We start from the raw sequence: 11,440 nt of genomic DNA on the forward strand, positions 1-11,440 counted from the left end.
CTGTCGGGGTCGAGAGAGCGCTTAATCCACGTAAATTAGTGCAAAAATCAAGTGGATACCTTTTGGGCGAAGGCTGGAGCTGCCCCCAAAACACGCACCCTGACCCCAGCCCCATACTCCCCATCCTCCTGGGGCAGGCAGGCGGCCAGGCAACCGACACCAATAAAGCCAACAAAGCGTTTTTAGGGTTAAGTCCATGTCAAAGTGTCAGTTTAGTATCGGTATCATGTCATGTTGTCTGTTGGTTCGTGGTGTGTGGATGCTACGGATGCTACGGGTGCTACTGGGGCTGATGCTGCCACTGGGGGGGTTACGGGGGGCAACGGCAGGGCGGAGGGAGGTTTTAATTTCGTGTGTGCTGTGCTGTGTGGCAACATCAGGCCCAACAGACGTGTGTGCTCCCCCTCCCTCTCCCCCTCTCTCTCTCGCTCTCTGTGGATTTGCGCTGAAGGTGCAACGTTTTACTAATGAATTTAACAAGGACTCGGACCCCGGCACGTTGCACGTTGCAGCGTTGCATGCTCATTAAAATGTCAGAGCAGAGAAGCGGCAGGCCGAGAGCCTCTGCAGAAGGAAAAGGCCCCGTCGTCTGTCTGGGGGCATCAGCTGCACTTGGCTGCCGTTCTGTTTATCCTGCGATGCCAACATATTTTTCAAATGTTCCGTTTGCATAAGTGAAAAGGCCAAAAAAGGAAGATAGCGTCCCCTTCCAGTAGGGGGACAGGACGGGGGTGGAGGTGTCCAACATTGGCGTCAACACACAGACACGCCTGAGTCCAGGAGACGGCAGGACCAGGAGCAGGGGGAGGAGAGCCACAGGACAACAATGGCGCGTAAATTTACGACTCACCTACGCGACTAGACAGCCCTGCCAGGGTGGCAGTGGCAGGGGCAAGCACATGTGTGCGGCATATTTAAATTTGTTTTTACGCAGCCAGGAGCAGCCAGGAGGAACAGTGGCCAGGATTTCCAGGTTTCGCCTGTTAATCCAATAAAATTCACGTAATTAAATTTGCGCTTCATTTGGCGTCTGTCATTCTTGTTGTTTCGTTCTAACGTTGTTGCGCTGTTGCATTGTTGTTGCGGTGACAAATTTAAAACCTGTTGTCTGCCTGTCGCCCTATCCTTGCCCCATCCTAACACTCATCCAACCCTTCCCTGCCTTTCCCAGAGGCTGCACGGATAAAAAATCGAATCAGAATCAGAATCCGAATCACAAATTGTTGTACACGTAGTAATTTTTCAATTGCTGCATAATTGAAGGCAAACCAGTGAACAGAACACCCTCCTCCTCCTCAGTTGGAGTGCAAAAAAAATTGGCAAAATATTGGCAGCAAATTGTCGGCATGACAAAGTTCTACAACCACCCACCGCCCGGCCCGCCCACATATCCCATATATCCCTGGCCGACAGGCGACTCCTGGTTCCAGCCGCCTGTTGATGTGTGGCTTTGTTTTTTCGAATTTTTTTCTGAATCCCGTTCTCCGGGGGACTCTGGGGGATTCGTTGACTAGCAATTGTGTGCGTGTGCGCTGGCAGATGAAAAATGATTTTTAATTGTTGAGTGGAGAGTGTTTTGTGGCTGACAGGAACAAAAAAAGAACAGCCAGAGGTGCCTCCCACCCATGCCCTTTCCAGAGAAAAACCCCCCATTTGTATGCTGGTTCTGCGGCTGATAAACTCTTTTGCAATTGTGAAATTGATAACCGAAAGGCGACACGGCACTCATTACTTCCGGCATTGCAGTCAGACGACCAGCAGATGAGAGCCAAAGGAAGTGTCGTCGTCGATAAGGTCGAGTCCGATAAGAAGCCGCCGCACAGATGCAAGTCGCTCTCCAAAGTGCGATGCAGCACTCGGACTTGGGACGGCGGCAGACTTCAAAACGAGTGTGCAACAATCTACAGCTAGAAGTGAAGCTGAAGCTACAGCTATAGCCTTCTCTATGGATCTTCGAGGCGGTGCCTAGTACCGAACGTCACTTTTTCTTATCACTCCGCTGTGGCTGCTGCGGTGGCTGTACTCTGAATCCCACAGGGTACCAGGGGCGTGCTGAGGCTGAATAGATCTCTGCCTAGGCTTGATTCCAGGGGGTACTACTCCGTCGAGCACTGCCGCTCTCTCTCCCCCTCTGGCCACTGGCCACTGGCCTCTGGCCTTTGAGGCTCTTGAAGCGTGTGCCCGTTTCCCATTGCTCACTCAATCAGCGCTGCTGTGGACCCATCAGTGGCGTAGTTTTTCACAAAGCCGCTGAAAGTATTTCGAATACGCTTCCTTGGGGTAATGTACATTTCATAAGAGATGGGATAGAGTTCCAGACATAGACCTAAATTGGTAACCATTACAACTATCTTCTTTATGACAATTTTTTGTGATATATCTATATCTTTATAGATTAATCCAGATACAAACAACATTTTTGAAGGTAGAGTTTGGTTTACTTAATCAGTTCTACCTTCTGCCTCGACAAAAACCTTCCGACAGGATCTTTAATCTATAATTTTGTATTGGTTATAAGTCCTATACGTTCTCCCCAAAATAGATACCAACATATTCCCTATATATGCATCCTTGTTAGAATCCCATTCAAGAGTATCTTTATCTTCGTTGTGACTGCCATGCCCCGCCATCTTGTCTGTCGCTTTTTGTGCGATTTCTGTGACTCGTTTCTTCCAGTGACTCGACTCGGACGCTGCGTCAGATACCGATGGACGACAGCAGCAGCGCGGCTTGTGCCACAATTTTGGCGATTAAAAAAGGATGCACATGAATACTGCGAGCGAATATGAGTGTTTATGGGTGCTTGTTTGAGTGTGTGGCCATAATGATGAAATGTAATTTAGCACAGTTCTTTCTCGGAAGAACATCGCAGCGACGCAGTGACGAGAGGTTGACAGACGGAGAGATGGTGGGACGGGGGGTGGGCTGTTATCATTATCTGGTTTTGGTTCTGTTTCTCGTTCTCGATGTCGTTCCCGTTGTCGCATTTCGCTTTTCGCTTTGACTTTAATTAAAAATGTGGCGCTTTGTGGCAGCAACACAGTCACAGCCGCAGAGCATAGTCACATTTGGATTCAGATTCGTTTATTCATATTTTGATTTTGTTTTCGTTTTTTATATAATTAAAAACAAGAGGAGAAAGGGGTGTCTTGGAGAGCCCGAAACTTTGGATACCCCTTAAAGATCGATCGAGAAGATGGTAGATACATATATGAAATAGATACCAGATACTTTCAGAAACAAGAGATTTGTGTGTCAACAAACTACCCCTTCTCGCCATATGACCCCTATTCTAGGGTACACACAGATCCATAGGTTGTACTCTTTGGTCCTTTATCCCCATCTTAAGATCCTTCTCCTCCTTTGCATAGTATTCTTCCTGCCAGCTGGAGGAGCCCTTCGATAAACCCCAAAGCAAATGCATTTCCAAGGAGGGGAAGGAGGGGGAGGATATGATATTAGTGTGTGCAAGATATTAACAGCATATTTGACATAACAATATGGAGAGTGTCCTGCCAAGGACTACAGCCACCCAAGGCAGCAACAGGAAACAATTTCTCATCTTGTGTTGGTTTTTATTAGCCACTCCGAAGGCAGCAGTCGGAACAGAACACTCCACCCACTGAACCACTCCGTGGAGATGGAGGCCACTCCGGAGTCCGCAGTCCGGATAGCAGGCGGCATTCATGGCATCTCCTCATAAGGATCGCCTGCATTCCGGCTTAGCCAGCAGCCAGGACATGCCAAAGATGCGCTGCTCGCCCATAAGACAACATAAAGTATGACAGACATTTTGGCAACACTTGGCAGTCCGTTAGCATCGTTTTTAAATTGTTCCAAGACAAAAGAGCTGTCATAATTCGCTGAAAAATATTGTCACCCAAGGAACGGCACTCATATGGCAGCCAATTTGCCTTTCACTTGGCTCTGGATATGGCTCTGAATATGGCTCTGGATATGGCTCTGAATCTGGCTGTGGGAAGACATTACTTGGCCATTAAATGGGGAACGTCTTGGCCGCGAAGCCCCAATCCTCCGACTGTCCGGAAGTACGCGCCATTTTCTAATATTGTAACGGAAGCAATTAATATGGTAATAACAATGGAAGAAATCCCAGCAACAGAACTGTCGTCTTAATGGTAATGGACATTCAGTTATTGCTCGTGTAATGAAGTCTCGACGCGGAGATGGATGGCATGTAGAAGTACTTCAAGAAGACATGGCATAACCCTTCAAAAACAAAGATGTACATGAGATATGGGACAAAGAAGATGTCTAGTCGGGAGTTTTCTAATATGTGAATCATTCCGAGAAGAAAATATGGTATAACCCTAGATATTGCTCGTTCGATATTTCATGTCAAGTGTGCTTCGTTTTTGCTTTCTTGGGGCCAAAGACAGTGTAGTTGTTGGTGGACTCTTTTATAGTCTTTGGTATAATATAGACTCTTTCAATGCTCAATCATTCGATGACAACAATTTTCTCATAGCAAACCCTCGAAAACAGCTTCAAACGAGTCTCAAAATCACTTGTTCCTATCGTCAGATTCGTTGAACTATATTTTTTTTCCCTAAAAAACATACATTTCGCTGTCTATCCCACAATGTCTTTCCCCAAGACGTTCGACAAGTCGCTCCTCGTGGAGTATGGGGCCGCCTTCATGTACTACATGGAGAAGCACAAGCTCCTGGAGGTGATAAGCCGACTGCTGGCGGAGGTCTCGGAGCAGCCCGTGGAGGATCTGCGCCACTGGATGGGGGCGAACGTGCGTCGCATCGGCATCGACATCTACACCAAGCACCTGGACGCAGTCCATCGCGGGGTCCCGGGGGACTTCTACCAGCTGCCGAAGACCTGCCTGCACCGCCTCGTCCTCCATGGCAGGCCGGGATCGGGACGCCGATCCCTGGCCCATGTGCTGGCCAAGCGCTGGGACCTGCTGATCATCGATGCGGATGTCCTCGCATACCACAGCATCAACGGCCACCGGCAGGACGAGAACACAGGCCAACTGCAAGACGCCATCGAGGAGGACTGCGTTTTCGGGCGCTCCGAGGCCATCGGGAGGATTGTCCAGGAGCGGCTGCTCAAGGAGGACGCCCTGCACCGCGGCTGGGTCCTGATCAACTACCCCAACAACCGATGCGAGGCCCGCGAGCTCTTCGAGAGCGCCACGGTGCCGCCCAACCGCCTGGTCTTCCTGCAGATCAACGAGCGCATGGCCCGCATGCGCATCCTCACGAAGAGCTACGCGGCGGGGCCCCAGGCGAACTACACCTACCTCGACCGCCAGATGCATCAGTTCCGCAAGAGCGAGCCCCTCCTGAACGCCTACCTCAGCCAGCGGCGGGAGGTGCTCTACGTGGACGCCACCCCCTGCTTCGAGGAGGTCAAGTGCCACATCGTCTCGCAGCTCACGAAGACCCCCTACGTCCTGGGCTTCAAGTACGGCGAGGCCAATGCCACCGTCTGATAGAATCCGAATCGCAAGACAATCTGCTGCAAAATTGAGTAACAATGGACATATTTTATTAAAGGACTTTCGCTCTGATTATTCTCGTTATTATTATTTGCTCAAGTGGTGGCTGCTGTCGTTTCACTTTTCTTTTTACTTTGCTTTTGGGGTCAGGCCTATCTGGTGACCTCCGCCCCCCCGAAATGTGAATACTTCTCGGGTTTTCGTTTAGGTAAACAAAAAATGAGAGTGAATCGAGTGGCTGTAGGGGAAGATATGGCACAAAAGATACCCTCGGAAGGTCTCAAACGCTGGATATCTATAGAGAATGAAAGCTATATCTCTGAAATACTATCAGATATACACCTCTAAATACAGCCCCATATGCTGGATTCTTGAGAAAATCTAGATACCAAAACGTTTGATGCTTCGGAGTATCTAAATACGATCTTTGGATGCTAGAACTCGTATAAGTCCTAAGAGAACAAATCTCTTTCCGATAGGTATATGTAGACTGTTCCTATAATACCATATCCAAAAGTACTCTTCCGTCTGGCCCAAGTAGGAGGCACTAATCCTCTATTCTTCGAGCTCAAGGCACTCTTTCCATCAGATTGACTCTACCATGAATCCATCTCATATACCGTATCTAAAACATCCTCTCCCTAAACCCAATATACCCTCATTCGTCCCCCTTTTAGAGGTCATCAAAAGTGATTTGCTATTTGAATTTTCCACCACTGAAAAATGTGAACAGAAAAACAATAAAAAACGAGGGAAAATTTGGAAAAAAAAAGAAAAACAAATGATTTTATGACCACAACTTAAGTGCTCAATTTTTAATTGTTTGACGACGCTGATAAGACCCTCAGAGGAGAAAGCCGTGGCGGGGGCGGAGGCTTTTTTAATGGCACCCAAAAGTTCAATCAAAGTTTTATACATTTTTTTTGTGTTTCCCTTCAGCGGACAGACAGACAGCTCGCGGGCATCCAAATGAGTCGCCGGCAAATCTATCTGTTCCGATTCCTGTATCCGCCAGGATTCCCCAGAGAGCCGTAACCTTAACGATTCCACGGATAATTAAAAAACGCACAAAATTGTTAACAGACGACGCATTTTATTCATTTATTCCCATGCCTATCGCCTATCGAACCACCTTGATGTCGATGAGGAAGCAGCACCGCTTGCCGCTCGCGGGATCTTTGAGGGCCCAGCGGATCGTGTAGGCGCTCAGCGGGAACTTTGCCTCGATGGGCACCTCCGTGGTGTAGGTGGCCTGCACGCCGCTTCTCACGGGGCAGCCGGTGGCCTTGCAGGCGTCCCGCTCCAGGCTGAGCAGCGGCAGCTCCGTGTTCTCGTCCTTCACCCATCCGAGAGTCGCCCCCAGGCTGTCGGCATCGAATTGCGGCGTAAAGTCGAAGCTCATGACGGCCGGACGGCGGCGGCGGATGTGGCAGGCGGCATTGCTGGCCGCCTGGGGGCAGGGACTCACGCGCACCTGATCCACGGTGCAGACATCCACGCTGTCCGCACAGTTGCGGAAGTTGATCGACTCCCCGTGGACGGACACGGAGACGGACACGATGGCGAGTGCCAGCAGCAGCAGCAGCGAGCCCAGACGCAACATAGCGGATCGAGAGTTATACACGGAATGCACAGATGATAGTCGAAGCGTCTCCGATTATACATGGGTCTGGATTCGGGCTTATCACTGGCCTCCACTGACCTCTTGAACTGAACCCATCGTCAGCGATAAGAGTGCCAGTACCAAGCGTGTGATCTGATAGGCAATGTACTCAGTCTTGGCAAAGGTTCGACTTCGAAGCCTATCTGCGGCCAGGCGACGGCTATCTCCAAGCGTCAAGGTACGGGCAATATAGAATCTTATCTCTGAACTCGATGGATGCTCTAAGAACTCGTTGAAATACACTAATCATCAAAGAATTTGCAAAGAAACCATGTTGAGACTTTCGCTTAAGAAATTGGCACAGATACTCGTATATCTCCAACAAGAATTGATAATGGAATCACTAGGACACACGAGGTTTCATACCATCCCTCTGGAACATCTTCTGTATTTTCTATACGACATCTTCCATTAAAGGACACTTGCATTAGCTTTAATCTTGCTATTTTTCTTCTTAATGAGAACTCCATTGGGCGGACATCTCTATTGATTCCAATAGAGTATTCAATGTAATCTAATCTGAAGTGATTCATTCTGGAATGAACCTCCCAGAGCTGGAAATAATTTAGATTCCAGATGCTCCGCTCACGTATTACATGGATCGTGCACTAGATTCCAGAGTAACTTGAGTAAGGTGCATACATTTCAATGGTACCCGATTCTTACAGTGTGCTTTTGAACTGGCTTTTGGTACACATTAAATATTGATTTATTTTCCATTTAAAACCATACATTCCGGATCCTCAAACAAGCATATATTCGTATATTTAGAACACAATTGTTGACTTTTCGGAACCACAGAATGGAAGATGGTTCCGCTTGTACGAGTGCCATGACAAATGATCGGAATGAGTAGAAGAATCTGTTGAAGCGATGAGCATAAATCTATTAAGATTTCCACAGCCTCAGCCAGAGTCGAATACGATCCAAGACTAATGATGTCCAGTGGAAGCCATAGATCCGTGGCATCTGCTCCACTTTGTTCCCCCATGCCACATGCCACATATGCCAAATAAATCGTCACACTTTTCAGTGTCAGAATTGAATTCTCGCGATAGAAATCGACGACAGTTGTCAGTCAGGGGCACCCCCCCATCCGTGCGCACGTCTCTCGGAAACACGAGACGAATCCCGCGGGGTCTTCGGTGCTCCTCTAGAGCTGGAGCTGCATCAATAGGAGCTGTCAATAGGAGGCTGCCTCCGACAATTGCACGGCTCATTTGCGGCATAGGCAGGGGGCATGTCACCAATCAGCAGACAGCAGACAACAAACAACTGCAACGGAGAGAGAGAGAGAGAGAGTGTGACAACCTGACACCAGAACCCCAGAAACCCAGAACCAGTCCTTAGATCTGGACACACGCTCCATCCTCCATCTGCAATTTGATGCAAGTTTTGTTGTTGCTCGGATCGGATCGGAGTGCCCCCCAGAGGACGCAATTAGCCGCTGAAGGAAAGCGCAACATTTTCGACTAGTTTCCCTCCGATTTTCATATGCAAAACATGTTTTTACGCTCTCAAATTTATATTTACCAAAAATTGATAGAAAACTTTTTGCAGACTAGCGCATAATTAACACCCCGTTCACCCACCATCCCGCCCTCCCTCTCTCTTTATGATTTCTCCCCGTAATGTTTTCCGCATAAATTATACAAAATATTATTTCTCTGAGGTCTTTCGCCCGTCGTTTTTTATCGCAGCTGCTGCTGCTGGCTTTCTGGTTTTTTATCAAAGTCCAGTGAACGGTGAATCAACAGAGAGCCAAACCGAAAGCCAAAACAGAATTAATTCATTAAAGAAATATGCAAAGCATTAAAAACAAGGAAAACGGGGAAAAAGTATCAAGAACTTGATGACGGACGCGGGACGCCCGAAAGAGCAATCACAAAAAAAAAAGAAATAACGAGAAAAAAATCAACAAAAAATTTATGAAATTTATGTTTTATTACTTAATGAACTTACCGCAAATTAAGCCAAGGGACGGGACCTTATGGATGGTGGATTGGGGGATCGGGGAAGGGGTATGGTTATTCGACTGAAGGATGAGTCAGGCACCGACCAGGGCGGCCCTGTCTTCAATTAATATGCAAAAAATGTCACCATCAACGGCCTCCGCTTCATCTGCTGCTCATCAAAGTGTCAGGAGGAGGACGAAGGATGCAGGAGGAGGAGCTGGAAAATCCAGTCCGGGACACTTGAGACACTCGTCCCGCCACAGCCGCCGCACAGACCGGCAGGAAGTGTCCGGACTGCAAATTGGTTAGCAATTAATGGCAACCATTTTTTAATTGAACACACGAGCAGTGCAGGGGCAGGGGCGGAGCGAAGAGCTGTGAAAAGTGAAGAGACCCCGACAGGCAATTGAGAAACGAGTGAACCCTGAAAGCATCCCAGGACGGAGGTTGCGGATCAAAGGTTATCGCGGAGGTTGCGCTTACGATGAAAGACAAGTAATTTTACTCTTCCCAAATTGCGATTAGAAGCGGAAAAGACGCGAAAAGCGAATCGGAAAATACCCTATTAGGAAGGATATGTGTATAGTCTGAATTATGTCTGTTGGAGGGATGTTCTATGAATCAGCAAGCATATACTCGGACAACCTTTCATTAATATCCATATGGAAAAAGTGTTCACAAGTATCCCCTTTCCAAGAATATAACTTTTCAGTGTTTCAGCGAAACACCCTGTCCTTATGGAATGCATTATCTTATGGTTCCATCCATGTTGTCAAGAATTTGACTGTAAAACTTCGATGGAATACCGATAGATAAACGACAAACGATCTCATTCAAGATCATTCTCGTTTAAGGGTATTAGAGGCTTCGACGAATAATCTTCTACTATTTTTACTATATTTTTAGTGCCAGAGTCCAGACATAGGCTGCATACACTCGTCATCCCATAGTCAGTCATAAAAGCAGCAACAATAAAGCTCCACGTGGCGCTAATGATCACATGATTGAAATAAAAAGCAGTGATTATAATCAATCAAATGATCACAAAATGATAGACAGATTCCCCGATAATCTTGGAATGCGAGCAGATAAGAAAAAGGTGGAACTCTTCGTGAGAAATGTCCTCGAGGATAGACCGAAAATAAAGTGACGATCGAACTAGCTATAAAACTAAAAAGAACTCAAAATACATTTAAAATCGTTCAAATAAAGATCCAGCCTCCTCAAATATAGCCTTCCATTCATTATCCCGGGGATTGGCCAATCCTGAATGTTCAACCAAAAAAAAAACTCTTTCATAAATTCCATCTGATGCCAAAGCTGGCCCATCATTTGTGGGTTAAATGGAGCTTGTGATTTGCTCAGATTTGTGCTTCACTAATCTAAGCTCTTGCCCCTGCCCCAGCCCCTGGTCCACGACTAATCTTCAGCCTTCTTCTAGCCCCTCCCACGGTAATGGGGGCGTCCAAATCACCTTCAGGGGGCCATAAAAAAGCAAACAAGACGAAGGAAAATAAAAATACACATGAAAATGAAAATAAAGCAAAGGCAAATGCCGGCAAAACGAAAAAATAATGAACGCTTCTACTCTCGAGTATCTGTATCTGTATCTCCCGCTCTCTCTGTCCATAGTATCTGTATCTCTTACTCTCTCTCTCTGGCAATGGTAGATCTAGTAGATTTTTATTTCTTGGAATAATCTACGCGGAGCACACGACTAATCTTCGTTTAATTTCATTTGCGCCAAGCAAACCCGAAATTGAAACCGAAATCTTCACGGGGCCAAGGCACATCTACATCCCACTCGTACCTCATGGATGGATAGCGACAAAGAGCCATTGAATGGCAAGGACACTGTAAGGACATTCGCCCGAGAACTGCAACATTTCATTGGCTGAACGAGGAACCCCCAATCCTGTACCTCCCCCTCGGTGTCCCTGGCGTCCTCGGTGTCCTCGGTGTCGTCGTTGGCGTCGTCAGGGAGATCAAAAGTATGCGACACCGTGGCTTAATTCGATTTTAACAATTGCATAGCACGCCAGCCAATGGCAAATGCCAAAGGACTTTCCACCCAGCAGTCCCCCACCGCCGAAGTTTTTCTCTAATTGAACCAAAGGGAGAAATGGATGATGCTCCCTCTGCCTTCCTCCCTTCCTTCCTTGGGGCACATAAAATTAATCCGACGTGTGGCGCCGCTGCTTCTTTGTCAGGGCGTCTTCGAACAATTTGAATTTAAATGTCGCCCCCCTTCCCTCCCCCACGTATATTTTTATTCCAAGTTTTATCCTCGGGTTCTTTATTTTATAAATAAAAAAGAAAAAAAAACGAAACAAGTCAAGGAAC

The 11,440-nt window shown here is 47.3% G+C and overlaps 2 protein-coding genes across 2 annotated transcripts; one reads left to right on the forward strand and one right to left on the reverse strand.

Moving 5' to 3' along the window:
* The first annotated feature begins 4,422 nt into the window (after window positions 1-4,422).
* LOC108156032 lies at window positions 4,423-5,551 on the forward strand. Its single transcript, XM_017287284.2, has one exon. The coding sequence runs from the start codon at window positions 4,604-4,606 to the stop codon at window positions 5,471-5,473; it is 870 nt and encodes a 289-aa protein (XP_017142773.1). The 5' UTR covers window positions 4,423-4,603; the 3' UTR covers window positions 5,474-5,551.
* A 1,001-nt stretch (window positions 5,552-6,552) lies between these two features.
* LOC108156033 (MD-2-related lipid-recognition protein-like) lies at window positions 6,553-7,121 on the reverse strand. The gene has a single exon (XM_017287285.2). The coding sequence runs from the start codon at window positions 7,080-7,082 to the stop codon at window positions 6,600-6,602; it is 483 nt and encodes a 160-aa protein (XP_017142774.1). The 5' UTR covers window positions 7,083-7,121; the 3' UTR covers window positions 6,553-6,599.
* Between the last annotated feature and the right edge of the window lie 4,319 nt (window positions 7,122-11,440).

Source organism: Drosophila miranda, chromosome 2, assembly GCF_003369915.1.
Source record: "Drosophila miranda strain MSH22 chromosome 2, D.miranda_PacBio2.1, whole genome shotgun sequence".
NCBI classification, from domain to species: Eukaryota; Metazoa; Arthropoda; class Insecta; order Diptera; family Drosophilidae; genus Drosophila; species Drosophila miranda.

Excerpts from the sequence above, each read along its gene's own strand:
- LOC108156033 (XM_017287285.2), bottom strand. The coding sequence starts at position 7,082 with ATGTTGCGTCTGGGCTCGCTGCTGCTGCTGCTGGCACTCGCCATCGTG.
- LOC108156032 (XM_017287284.2), top strand. The coding sequence starts at position 4,604 with ATGTCTTTCCCCAAGACGTTCGACAAGTCGCTCCTCGTGGAGTATGGG.